Below are 15174 nucleotides of genomic sequence, written 5' to 3'. Positions count from 1 at the left end.
CGGATAAAAATATGAAATAGCGGATAGCGGATTTTTTAGCGGGAAGAGTATAAATGTTTAGCATTTTATGTATTTTGGCAATGTAACATTTATATTAAGAAATATTAAATTAATTGTTCAATTAATTATTTAATTAACAATAAAAATAATTCATAATTGAAATAGTAGGGATATCATATTTCATAGTTTTTTTTTTTATAAAGCGAAGAATCGGTTTTATATTATTCTGGATTTCCCTGAGGAGAACCCCAACAATTTTACGTAGTTACGCTCGCGGTCAAACGACCTGATCATTGGGTCATGGCTTTAAATTGTTGAATCAAATCTAAAAATGTGGAAAAAATTCTAATGACGCCTTTTTTTGAAACAGCGAAGGAATGGCATTGGATAATTTTTCTTCGTCGTATTTGTTTGGCTTCCAAGAAATGCGATCCGAATTACCGACATCTCTTTCAACGTTTCTAATAACCACAGAGCAATAAGTAATAAGAGTAATAAGTAATAATTATTTCTAATAACCACAGTGTAATAATATCTTAGTATAGTTAGTCCTCGTATAACACGATAGTTGTATTCCTAGAAACCCTCGTGCAATGCAAAATCGTGCGTTTAGTAAATCCACCAGCCGACAAAATCAATTCAAATATTTATACAGTGCCATAAACGATGGTGCAGATCCGAAAAAGATAGTGCATTCGTGTCAAACAAGGTGGTTATCCATTGAAGTTGCTATAACAAGAATTTTAGAACAGTATATTGAATTAAAAGCCCATTTTGAAATAACTCGTTTGACTGACAAATGTTATACTGCAGAACTTCTTTATTCAATGTTCAAAGATGAAAGTAATTTAGCGTATCTTTTATTTTAAAACCTATCTTATCTGAAGTACAAAGAGTAAACAAATCTTTTGAATCAAATACTGCCGATCCTACATTATTACTACATGATTTAAACATGCTATTGTCGATGATTGCCAATAAAATGTTTTTACCAAATACACATATTGAAAGGATAGAAGAGGACATTAATAATTATTTAGACCCTAAGCCATATTTAGGTTACCAATTTGAAAGAAAAATAAATGAATTAATAATGAATAAACTTATCACAACAACAACAGATGAAATGGCAATAACAGAGAGAGATGCCGTAATTTCTTGATTGATTTGTATCCACAATTAAAACAACGCCTTCCGGGCAACATAAAAGAATTAAAAAAAATGTCTCAGTTAACAATATATTAAAGCAACAAAACGAACCACTGATAAATTTATTACAAAATTTAAAATTATCTGAAGTAGAAATTGAAAAAATTGAGCAACAGTATATAAACATTACTCTCGTTAAATGGGAAAACATCTACAATACAATGAAGTTTTGGTCAGAAGTTTCGAAATATCGAGATGCAAGCGGTAAAAATCCATTTAAAGAAATTAGCGAATTTGCATTGGGTATTTTAATTTTGCCATTATCCAATGCAGATGTGGAAAGAATATTCAGCAACTTAAATCTAGTAAAAAACAAAACACGCAACAGAATGAGTGTTGGCACGGTTAATGCAATCTTATTAGTACGATACGGGCTCAAAAGAGTTGAAAAGTGTTGTAAAAATTATGTTTTACCTGAAGAAGTGCTTCGCAAAATAGGTACACAAGAAGCATATGATGAGGAGGTATTGAATTTCGAAATTAATTTAGATTTTTAGATATTGATTTTATATTAAAAACAGAAAAATAAATAACTATTTATATATACTATTTGTTTGTTTGTTTTATTCACTACAAAGTACAAACAAATGAAAATTTAAAAAATTTGGCGGGTCAAGTGCTAAAAATAGCGGATTTTGAGTATGCGGCTAGCGGGAAATATTATTAAGAGTTGGCAACACTGGTTGGTTGGTGGAACCGACTTCCATCACTTGTTGAAGTTGATAGCCTAAACAAATTTAAAGCTCAACTGGACAAGTATTTCGAATGAACGGAGGGGTGAAATGGGAGTGGTGTGTGTTTTTTTTTTTTTTTTTTTTTGGCTGATGCTGAATAAGCTTGCTTTCTTGCATCATATGCCTCTACTAATGCTAACACATAAAAACCAAGGAAGTGAAGCCAGTTTACATCGCTGGACAGTGCAGTGTTGAGTCAGTTTGGTGTGACATAAGCACTGGGAGATCAAAATTGAGAGTAGGAGTGTGCTATAGGCCTAATAACTCTGATGAGTATAATAAGAAACTGTACAGAGAAATAGAGTGGGCCAGTAAATCAGAGTCTTATAATGGGAGATTTTAATTTCCCAGATATTGACTGGAATTTGGGGGGTGGTCACTCACACACTAGCAGGGCTTTTGTGGATTTATTGGATGATTGTTTTCTACATCAGCATGTTCGGGAGGCAACTAGAGGGAGTAATACTCTTGATTTGATTATCAGCAGTGATTCTTCATGCATTAAGAATCTGCAGATAAATGAACCACTAGGTGGCAGTGATCACAGTGTGCTGAAGTGGGATTTACTCAAAGAGATAACTACCATTAGGGGTAAAGGGAAGGGTTATTGCTTCCGTAAAGGCGACTACGATGGACTGAGACAGTATTTAAATTCTATACAGTGGGACCAACTGATGATGTTACCAACAGCAAATTCAAAATGGGTAGCATTCAAAGAATTAATCTTGGAAGCTACTAGGCTTTACATACCAACTAAGAAATATTGTTCAAGGTTTAGGCCAAAATGGATGTCAGATGAACTAATGAGGCATATGGCAGAGAAGAAAAATGCATGGGATACTTACAAATTAAACCTTTGACACAGAAGCCTACAATAGATACAAGTTGATATGGAACCGAGTTACAGAGGAGGTTAGGCAGGCGAAGGCAGATTACGAGAAATCCTTGGCAAGGGATGAAAAGAAAAACAGCAAAGAGTTCTTTACTTATGTAAACTCTAGAAGGAAGGGGATGAATCAGATTGGTCCACTTGATATTGATGGGAACACTGTTGATGACCCTGCTCAGGTAGCTAACAAACTGAATGAATATTTTGCATCGACATTCACACATGAGGAGTTATTCAGCGAGGGGAATGCTAGAGGTATATTCAACTCTGGCAGTAAGCTACAGAATCTTGAAATAACTGGGAGTAAAGTGGAGGAGAAACTGTTGAAGATAAACACAAGAAAGGCACCCGGGGTGGATGGGATCTATCCAGTTATATTAAAGGAGGCAGCAAAGGAAGTAAGCAAACCCTTAGCCATAATTATGAGAGCTTCTTTGGACTCAGGGGAGGTACCCATAGATTGGAAATATGCAAATGTGACCCCAATTCACAAAGGAGGATCAAAGGCTGACACAAATAATTATAGACCTGTGAGCTTAACTTCTGTTCCAGGAAAATTAATGGAGGCACTGGTTAAAGAAGCACTGCAGGATCATTTAGACAAGACTTCAGTTATAGCTCGGACACAGCATGGTTTTGTTAAGGGGAAGTCTTGCCTGACCAATTTGATTGGATATTATGATGCAGTCACAAAAGAACTGGATGCAGGGAATAGCTTTGATATTATATACTTGGATCTTAGAAAGGCTTTTGATACTGTTGCACATGGAAGACTGCTACACAAATTGGAGCGGTGTGACATTGGAGGCAAATTGCTGCTATGGATAAAGGGGTGGTTGAGGGGGAGAAGACAGAGAGTGGTAATCAATGGACACTGCTCATCGTGGACTAATGTTATTAGTGGAGTCCCTCAAGGCTCAGTGTTGTGTCCATTATTGTTTTCTGTATTTATAAATGATATTGATGATGGTATATCAAGCTTAATGTCCAAGTTTGCAGCCGATACAAAGGTTGGCAGGGTTGTCAAGGACACTACTGACACTATGCTGCTGCAACAGGATCTGGAAAGGTTGAGCAGATGGGCTGAGAGGTGGCAAATGAAGTTTAACATTGACAAATGTAAAGTACTACACATGGGAAAAAGCAACCCCAGAGCAACGTATCAACTCTGTGGTACTACACTGACAGTGGTAGAGAATGAAAGGGGCTTGGGGGTGGTTGTGCAGGCAGATATGAAGTTCTCTGAGCAGTGCAGACGGGCTGCAAGAGTAGCTCATGGAGTATTGTCAATGATATACAGAAATTTGTCCAGCAGGGATAAGGAGGTGATTATTCCCTTGTATAAGGCAATGGTCAGGCCACACCTAGAGTACTGTATACAGGTCTGGAGGCCTGATTTCAAGAAGGATGTAGAGCTGCTGGAACGAGTACAGAGAAGGGCAACAAGATTAGTGAATGGAACAAAGGGGTGCTCTTACGAAGAAAGGCTTAAGTTTTGCAAATTACAGTGTCTGGAGACTAGGCACCAGCGAGGTGATCTGATAGAGGTGTATAAAGCCTTGAATGGTTTGAGCATGCTCAATGCTGATGGGATTCTTCCTCAAGCTCAGAATAATCACTTGAGAGGGCATAAATTCAAATTGAGGAAAGACAGATGTAGGATAGACGTGTGGAAATTTGCCTTTAGCCAGCGGGTGGTTGGTTCGCGGAACAGCCTTGCATCCCTTGTAGTCGAGGTTGATAGCCTAAATAAGTTTAAGGCTCAGCTGGACAGGTATTTTGAACGAACAGAGGGGTGAAGTGGAAGTGGGTTTTTTTTTTTTTTTTTTTGGCTGATGCTGCATAAGCTTGCTTTCTTGCATCAAATGCCTCTACTAATGCTAATAGTTTTCTGCACTCTTTCTTGATTATTTTTTTTCCCAAGAAACCTATAAGTAAAAAGAAATCCAAAGAAGAAAAAATTAGTCAAGAAACACTTGTCATGATGAACCGGAGAAGACAAATGAAGAGCAAGATAAATGCTGACAAGGAGAAAATTGAGTACACTGAGTTATGCAAAGCCATTAGAAAGAGACTCAGAGAGGACATAAGAAGATTTAACACAAGAAAAGTAGAACAAGCATTAAGGGAAAACAAAGATCTGAAATCATCAGCAATGAGCAGTAATACAGAAAGACAAATGATACTGAAACTGGTGTACTTATAAATAGCAAAGAAGGCATAATTTAAATAGCAGAAGACTACTATAGAGAATTATACAAGGAGCGAGGGAATGATGCCAGCAGTGGGGAAGATGGATCACAAATTAGTAACACATACGACATACCCAATATTCTTCCCAATGAGGTAGAACATGCGTTGAAGAAAATGAAGAATCAGAAAGCCCCGGGGGAAGATGAATTCACTGTAGAGTTGTTAAAATTGGAAGGAAGAGACGTGACACAAAAACTTGCAAGACACTTCACAAAATGCATTAGAAAAGGTGTGATGCCTAAGGAGTGAAATAATGCAATCATAGTTTTGCTGCATACGAAAGGAGATAAATCAGAAATTGGAAATTATAGACCAATTAGCTTGTTATCCAATATTTACAAGTTGTTCACAGGGGTCCAAGGGTCATTACTAACAAATTAGAAAGAATACTTGATGATAATCAACTGAAAGAGCAAGCTGGCTTTAAGACAGGATTCTCAACTATGGATCACCATCACGTAATATCACAGCTAATGGAGAAAGCAAATGAATATAAAACACCATTATACCTGGCATTTGTGGATTATGAAAAGGCATTTGACTCCATACAGCATAAGGCAATGTTTCGGGCACTGGAAAGACAAGGCATAGACACCCCATATATTATGATTTTGAAGAAAATATATGAGAACGTTACCTCCTTTATTAGACTAGACAAAGACAGTATGAAATTTAAAATTAAGAAAGGAGTTCAACAAGGAGACACAATATCTCTGAAGTTGTTTACAGCTGCCCTTGAGGAAGCTTTCAGAAGATTAGACTGGTCGCAGAAAGGAGTCAATGTGAATGGAGAGTACTTAAACCATTTACGATTTGCAGATGACATTGTGGTCATAAGCCATGATCCCAAAAAATTAGAGGAAAATCTTAGTCAGTTATGCAGAGCTAGTAAGGATTTTGGGCTAAAGATGAATATAACTAAAACAAAAGTAATGATGAACAAATATGCCACAGAAAGGGATATAATGATTGAAGGAGCAGTAATTGAAAAGGTGGAGTCATATACTTATCTGGGACAAGTCATTGGCTGTGATAATGATAAATGGCTGGAAGTCAAGAGAAGAATAAATTTTGGATGGATAGCATTCAGGAAATATAGTCACATACTGAGGAGCAATATCCCAATTTGTCTGAAACATAAATTAATGAACCAATGTATACTCCCCACCATGACTTATGGAAGTGAAACTTGGACACTCACCAAAAGAATGGAAGAGAAGCTGAGAACTACACAGCGAAGAATGGAACGAATTATGTTGGGAAACAGACTGTTAGATAAGAAGAGAAACATATGGATTAGGCAGCAAACTCAAGTAATGGACATTCTTATCAAAACTAAAGAACTAAAATGGTCTTGGGCAGGACGCATAGCTTGAAGACATGATGACAGATGGACTAAGAAAATAACAGAGTGGTACCCAAGAGGAGCTAGAAGATAACCTGGAAGACCACGACAGAGATGGACAGATAAAATTCATGAGTTTGTGGGTAGTAAATGGATGGCCATTGCACAAAACAGAAGGAACTGGAAAGTTACTGGTGAGGCCTTCATCCTGCAGTGGATTGAAAATGGCTGATGATGATGACTTATTTTCTGCATTATTTCTGATTATTTCTTGCTACCCTTATCTATTCATATACTAAAGCTAAGCTAAATCAACTTACCATTTTAGTGTAGGTAGGAAAATTATATAATGACATCAAGTGTATAATTATTAATGTTAGATAAAAAAGTGATCCTGGATTTTATTTTACCTTTGCCCAAGTAGATCCTGCCACAAGAAATGAACCCTTTTTTAAAGTGCCTCTTTGAATTAAGGCAGTTGAAAGTTTCCTAAAATAAATATTAAATCATATTAAACACAACCATTATTAAATACAACCATTAGTTGTGTCTTATTAAACATAACCATTTTTTTTTTTTTTTTAAGTTTTATTAACTTTCAGTTTTTAAGCTATAAGTAATGCTACAGTCCTGGCACTTCAAGAACAATGTTCGTTATTCATGAGTTGACTTGAAATGCATTACTTTTAAACAAATAACACCAAAAGACTATTCTGCTTATTTATTGAATTAACCTATTTCAAAATTTACTGATTTCTAAATAATTCTCTTGTCTGAATTATTTACAGTAGTTGAAATTCTGCTAGATGTTAAATACACAGAATTACATGGTAGTTATTAATTTACTAATTTATTTTGTACAGTAAATATATTTTACTATATTAATAGTATATAACAGAGCTATGATTGCTCAATACGTTCTACGTTGACATCAATATTTGTAGAAAAATAAGAGAAATTTACCTCAACATAATACCGTATGATACTCTCCAGAAATTACAGGGATTTGAGTATTACAATACGGTCAGATATGAAGCCGAGCATTGTATACTGGTTGCGGGGAGGGCCCATGGTGTCCTATCGATGATTTATTGAACAATCGCTAGTAGAGATAAGAATGTCATAATCCCATTATATAAGGCTATTGTTAGACCAGACTTGGAATACTGTGTTCAAGTATGGAGACGGCACCTAAAGAAAGATATTGTTCTTCTTGAAAGGGTCCAAAGATGGATAACTTGTCTGGTGAGGTCGGCAAAAGGGTGTCCATATGAGGAAAGACTGAATATGTGGGTTGCAGAGTTTGGAAACTAAGCACTTTAGAGGAGACTTGATTGAGATGTTTAAGGCTCTGAGAGGCATAAGCAAAATGAATAAGGACGAAATTTTCATGGTTATAAATTATTCTAGAACAAGGGGCCATAATTCAAGTTATGGGAGGAGTTGTTTAGATTGGATTGCAGAAATTTTATTTTAGCCATAAAGTTATAAATTACTGGAATAAATTATCTACATGTGTGGTACAGGCTGACAGTTTGGGGAAATTGAAAGGTCAGCTGGATAATTACCTAAGGGAGGAGGGAAATGCATAAGTTGTCCATTTCTTTTTCTCTTATTATTATTATTATTATTATTTTTAAAATTTTCTTTTTATTATTTTTTTTAGTTTTCTTCTCATTATTATTAATTTATTTTAATTCTTATTATTTTATTTTTTTCATTGTTTGTTTTATTTTATTATTATTTTTGGCTGGTGCAGCATAAACCATAGGCTTCCTTGCACCATGCCATTGCTAATACTAACAGTGATTTGTTCTGTTATCAATGGAAATCTAAGGAGTCTATTATATCTTTCCATTTGAATGTTCAAATTTAGAATTTAAAATGGCTTTTTTCTATTTCAGAAAAAAAATTTCCAACTGCTGTTTTAATATTTGATTTATATATTATAAAATGTGAACATTGTAATTATTATTTTTCCATAATGTTCTAGGAAAATAAATTTCCACTTTCTATCCATTTTAAATATGCCCACAGTTTTTAAAGTTATCATATTTAGCAAACAAAAATTCCCTCATCCTCCATTTCATTTTAAAATTAGAAGTTCTCACACTTACATTTCAATATATGAGAATGTAAGAATATGATAAATACCTCAAAATAAGATGAATTTTTTTTTCCTTGTTTAAAAATCTAAACCCTAAAGGACTCTTACATTTGAAAACTATGAAAGTACATCTACTACTTGTTTCAGTCTAATAGTCTACAGTTTGCTGTGTTACCTTATTCGTGATCAATGGAAATTTCAGGGGGCTCATATCTTTCCTGTATATCAGGGGTTCTTAACCTGGTGCTCTTTAAAAAATAAATTTTGCTGATGATCGATCCTAAAATGGGTGGGCGCGAGCACCTTCGCTTAAGCTAAAAACTTTATATATAAATTTTTGTATTTAAAAAAAGCGCTTTCTATTTCTCAACTTTCTGAATATTCTACAAAAATTCATGCCAATCTTCACCAGAAAATCCTTTTTTTTTTTGCCTGATGCCTCAAATTCTATAAAATATCATAGGATCATATAATAATGTCTCAGAATTCAGTAATCTACAGTGGACACAGAACTCAACTTCAACAGATAATATGCAAGCCAGCTAGATTTATCTTCGTCCTATCAAGAACCTCAGTAAATGCATTTATTAATGAAGCCTACATAAGAGGCTCATAATAAGAAAAAATATAATTTTCTGTAAGAGATACTCTCCAACCTTCTTGGAAAGAAAAACAAAAATGGTCTTACAAGTTTTTTTGCTTCCACTGCATTCATGATGTATAATGTGAACTTGATAGTTAAAACGCACTGTTATCGATGTTTCTCTTGGAAATATTCAATTTAGTAAGAAAAAGTTTTACGAAATACTTTGTTGTGAGTACGATCATTGTTTCCGCAGTGTTGCTACAGACCGAGGATATTGCCTCATGCGATTCTCAGTTTCTGGTTTTAACATGTTTCTGCTGGGTTACGCTCAGTTGTGCTGTTGCAATAGGTATTGTATATGTTTAGTGCTGACTTTAAAGGTGATGAAAGTGTTATAATAAGAAATCTTTCGATTTTGTGTGCAAATGCATAAATGTATTTTCTTTTAACAAATTTAACTAAAGTTATCAAACCCTTTCAAAATGGATAAGTTTTTAAAAAGAAACTGAAACGAACATGATGAAATAAAAAATGATGCATTAACACTATCTTCGCAGTCGTCTGATTTAGACCTACACGTTTCAAATGCAAAGAAACAAAAAATTATAAAGGATGCATTTCAGTCATCTTGGGAATATGATTATTTGGTAACAGATAGTAGCGGAACTGGTGTTATTTGCTTATTATATCAGGCATGTTTGGCTGGCGATTGGAAGTCGAATTGTAAAAGAAATTACCAAACATGCCATTAGAATTTTCACAAAGCTTTTCCCAAATTGTGATATTAAAAAAGCTAAACTTCAAGAAAAAAAAAAAAAAAAAAAACGTGAAAGATAGAAAAATATTTTAAATTTAGATAGTGTGTTGCCTTAAGCTAGTGGTGAAATAACAAAATATTGTGTAGTGTCATCATCAGAAGTTGTTGTTGTTGTAGTTGGAAGTTTTACGGTGCAACGGCAGCTAAAGGCCATTATGCACCAAACAATAGTAGGAGTTAACAGGTGTCATTAAAAGTGAGATGTGTATTTCGTAGGAATTAAATACTATATTCTGTCATAGCATTTTATCTTTTTTTAGAAAAGTGAAAACTGCATCAATGACAGACCTGTCATCTAAAATTTGTTGCAAAGTAGGTAGGATTTGGGCTGCATGGTTTGATAAGAAAGTGATTTGCCACACTCTATTATAGAGAGGGTAGTCAACTATGATATGCTGGACTGTTAATTGAGCATGGCAGTTCGGACAGAAAGGCGGATGTGAGGAAGAAAGAAGATAAAAGTGAGTAAGGTGTGTATGTCCTATTCGAAATCTTGCAAGCGTTACTTCTTCCTTTCAGTTTGAGAGGAAGCTAGATGGGCAAGACTGGACATCCGGTTTAATCTGAAGGAGTTTGTTGCCTTCTTGGTTTTGCCAGTGATCCATACTTTGCCTTATTATAAGAATTTTATAGTCAGTGAAAGGGATTTTGAAAGAAGCGTCAACTGGTTCCCCAGTACATTTCGCTGCGTGGTCGGCACTCTCATTGCCAGTTATGCCAACACGGCTAGCGACCCAACAAATTTTTACTACTTTCATGTCTTTAGCTAGGCCATTCAGCAATTTATGAATATTACCAAGTAGGTAGTTGTGATGTTTTCTTGGTTGCTGCAAAGTGAGAAGGGCACTGAGGGAGTCGGTAAAAAAAAAACACTATGGGTAAACTGATGAAATTTTATGGTTTCCAGGGCCATTTGTATGGCATGTAGCTCAGCAGTAAAGATGCTGCATTCTAAATGTAACTGACTGGATTTTGTGTACGATTAAAGAACAACAGCAGCACCAACACGATGGTCAGTTTTGGAGCCATCAGTGTATATATGGGTATAAGATTCATATTTTTCAATTAGAGATTTGTGAAGCTGTTTTATATTCTGTGGAGAAAGAGTACTTTTCTCCCATTCTCGCAGGGACAGATCACATGCTACAGGACAGAGAGCCCATGGAGGGGCAGCGAAACTGGTGGTGGCTATTTTAGAAAGGTCCAGCTGCCAATTCATCAGAAGTGTTTGCTAGCATCTTACCAGAAAAACAGAACACTACCTTGATTAGCTCAGTCAAAAATATTCCTTTGAGTAATAATGCAGTTTCAAAAAATGGCAGATGCAATATTCAATGAATTATTAGGTAGAATTGAAAGTTGTGTATTTTTTCACTAGCACTTGATGAGTCTACTGATGTTTCGGGCATATCACAACTCACGTTTGATTCAACATGATAGCAGCTGTGAAGATTTTTTGGCTATTTTCCCAGTTAATGGTAATACAATTGGAAAAGATGCATATGGCGCATTTATGAAATACCTCACAATGCACAAAATTGACCTGAGTAAATTTGTAACAATTGTTACAGATGGTACACCTTCCATGATAGGTAAAAACAAAGGCTGTATTGCTTATCTTAATAGAGATGAAAGGATAACAAATTTTGCACATTGCCACTGTTTTGGTTCAATTCATATTGAGGCCTTGTGTTCACAAATGAAAGATCAAAAAGAAATTGTAGGATGACTTGAAGTCAATGGTAAAGTCTAACTATTTTATTGCTAAATCCCTAAATAAGCAACTTCTAAAAATATTTTTGGAAGATCATCAAGCACCACATTCTGATATTACCCATACAGAGATTTGCTGAATCAGTCATGGAAAGGTGCTCTCCAGGATTTGGGAGGTGTTTTAAGAAGTAAAAGCTTTTCTAATAAAAAGCATTTTTGTGATAGAAAGTATTTTTTGTGATTTTCTGATTAATTTGGTGCATTTATTCGTTACTCGGCCTTGTAATTGCATAGAAAACCACAGTCAATACTGCAGGCATTGTAATTACAGTAGCATATGAATCTGCCGCCATTGTTTTTCGTATCGGTATAGCAGATACAAGAAGTTTCTACATAACCTGTAGCAGTGTTAACAGTGTCAGCAGAGGATTATAAACTACAAATTATAGCACTGCTCGTGTTTTAATAATTAAACTTGTCACGTAGATGTAATGTACGACAATAATAATATTAGTAGAGCTTTCAGAATCGGTGATTTGGCATAGCTAGCTGGCAGCGAGTTCAAACCTGGCAATATGGGTGGCAATAGATAATTAAATTTATTATCTGTTATAAATACTTTGATTTTACAAATGTTTTAACTTAATACATATAATCATTTAGATTTTACAAATGTAACGTTATAACTTAGTACACATAACTTAAACTTGATAGGAGACACGAAATTAATAAATTACGAAATAACATAATTCAGAAGGAAATAAAACTCGATACTGAAATATATATATATAGTACTATTACTGCATTGGGATAGAAGTTCAGTGAAATATATTTAATTGTATTAAATTTACATTTGAATTGTATTAAAATTGAATTGAAATCATGCCCCAGACCACAGCAGCAAAGCAAAAGGCTCAAGGTAGTGGGAGTGCTGTGGCTCAGGAGAGAACTGAGTAGGGTGGATGTCCTCTGAATCACAGCCTTTTGAATTGTACTGCTTGTTTGATGTTTGCGGAGCAATCAGAAACAAGACACGATATTTCCAAGGGGAATGTCTTTGTGTGTGCTTGATGTAAGGAGTGTGAGGAAATGAGATGCCAACTCAGTGTTGTTATGGGACTTTATGAGAGCTTGAAGAACAGGGTAGATGCCCTGAAGGACTTAAATTCAGGGGCCCATCAAGCTCTCAGCTGCTCACATCAACACCAGAGCTTGCACTTGAAGGTCAGGCAGCATAATTACAATCCCCAAGGCAGAATGCACTGGTCCAACAGAAACTAGTTGTTGTTGGTGACTCTATTGTGAGGGAAAAGCGGAATATATTGTGCAAAAAGGATAGGTGCAACAGGATCAGGGTATGTCTGGCAGAAGCAAAAGTTGATGACATTGTAGAGCAGATATCATCTTTTAAAGGCACAAAAGGTGATACTGTTGTACACACTGGCACCAATGATATTAAGATTTAAATTGAAATTTAGATTTAAATTTTGATTTAATTTTAGTAGTATAGCACTATTTTGTGATTTTTTGATTAATCTGGTGTATTTATTCTTTACTCGGCCTTGCAATTCCATAAAAGTATCAGTAAGGGTATCAAAATCCACGTGTTACAAGTTGCAGCTCCACTGAACGAGAAGTTTTTTAGCCATATTTAGCCGCTTTATTGACCAATTGTTACATCAAATTATTTTCTATTAGTAGCTTATAGACCTCATCAGGATCGTTAGTTTAATCTGAATTGAGACAGTGAGATTTGGAAGTTAATTAATACTTAAGTGTCCGTAGATTTACCGTTCGTAACTGCAACCTTTGTTATATGATACGTTATATCCCGAACTAGATAGCATTAGTATAGTATATAATATAATATTGTCAATTAATCAGTAAAATCTATTAAATTTGTTAAACTTTGTTGTCAGTTAAATTGTACTTTTAACTAATTACATATAACGACTTAGATTACAAACGTAATATAATTAATTAATACATAACTTGATACGGAAGTTATATAAAGGGAACTCGTAGATAAAACTTGGTACTGAAAAATATATATAGCGTTATAACTGTGTTGGAATACAAGTTTAGGGTTATACTTTTGTACTGAAATTGAAATTTTATTGAAATTAAATCGAAATCACGAGTCAGACCAGAGCAGCAAAGCAAAAGGCTCACACTAATATGAGTGCTGTGGCTCAGAGGAGAACTGAGGTGGGCAGTTGCCCTATGAATCACAGCCTTTAAAATAGCACTGCTTGCATGATGTTTGTGGAGCAATCGGATACGGGACATGATGCTGCCATGGGGGATGTCTTTGTGTGTGCGCACGATGCCAAGAGTGTAACGAAATCAGGTGACAACTCAGCGTTGTTATGGGCCTATATGAGAGCTTGAACGATAGGGTGGATGCCCTCGAAGAATCTAAATTGAGGGGTCCATCAAGCTCTCAGCAGCCCACATCAATGCCAGAGCTTGCACTTGGTCATCACGCACCACAGCGGCAACCCCCCAAGACAGAATGCACTGGTCCCACAGGAACTAGTAGTTGTTGGTGACTATTGTCAGGGAAACGGGGAACATGCTTTGTAAAAAGGATAGGTGGAACAGGATCCGGGTATGTCTGCCAGGGGCAAAGGTTGATGACATTGTAGAGCGGATATCATCTTTTAAGGGCACAAAAGGTGTTATAGTTGTATACGTTGGCACTAATGATATCAAGAGTAGGAGACCGGCAGAATTACTTAACAAGTACAAGTCACTGTTGAAAAAAAGCTGTGAATTAGGGTTGAATTTGAAGGTGTCTGCAATTCTGCCCAGACACGATAGGAGGGAGTATATGATGAGAGCCTTGTCGATCAATTCGGCCCTGGAAAGATTGTGCAAGGCTCAAGGGGTAGAATTTTTTTCAGCCTGGTCTGCACTTGTTAACAGGAGAGACTGCTTCTACAGGGATGGGATACATTTAAATAGAAAGAGTGCAAGAATATTTGCTGATGCTATCGAGGCAGAGTTAGGTGGGTCGGAAAACTGCTAGCTTGGGGGGGATACAAGGACTAATATATTAACAGTAGCCACACAGAGGTGTAAGTGATTTTTGCACTGCTTCTATTGGAATGAGCAGAAGCCTGGAAAACATGATGCAGGATATTTCAGAGACTGCTGGGAGTCACTGTGGTACAAGTAAACACATGGGTTGTCTTAGGGTAGCTAACAACAGGAACAGGTACATGTATACTTGCGTGTACTAGGCGTTTCGTAAATAAATTTGATGAATTTGAGATATTGCTCAAAGAATCAAAGGTGGATATTGTTGGGATATCAGAGACGTGGTGTCACACAGATATAAAGAATACAGAACTGGAATTAGGGGAGTACAACATCTACAGAAAGAATAGACAGGATAGGAAGGGAGGAGTGGTTATGCTATTAGTTAAGAAACACATAAAATCCAAGGAAGTGAAGCCAGTCGACATCGCTGGACAGGGCAGTGTCGAGTCAACTTGGTGTGACATAAGCATTGGGAG

General features: G+C 35.8%; 1 protein-coding gene across 3 annotated transcripts in view; it reads right to left on the bottom strand.

Moving 5' to 3' along the window:
- The window catches only part of mIF2 (mitochondrial translation initiation factor 2), a 405187-nt gene that overhangs the window by 168962 nt on the left and 221051 nt on the right, over nucleotides 1-15174 (bottom strand). For all 3 annotated transcript variants that reach the window (XM_090379811.1, XM_090379813.1, XM_090379812.1), the window contains exon 11: nucleotides 6841-6919. In XM_090379811.1, the coding sequence (XP_090235937.1) occupies nucleotides 6841-6919 (79 nt within the window). The remainder of the gene's footprint in view (nucleotides 1-6840; nucleotides 6920-15174) is intronic.

This window comes from Mastigoproctus giganteus, chromosome 8 (genome assembly GCF_048544385.1).
Source record: "Mastigoproctus giganteus isolate SK-2022 chromosome 8, ASM4854438v1, whole genome shotgun sequence".
In the NCBI taxonomy this organism is placed as follows: Eukaryota; Metazoa; Arthropoda; class Arachnida; order Uropygi; family Thelyphonidae; genus Mastigoproctus; species Mastigoproctus giganteus.
The sequence above is the reverse complement of the archived record's forward strand: the minus strand, read 5'-3'. Positions and strand labels throughout refer to the sequence as shown.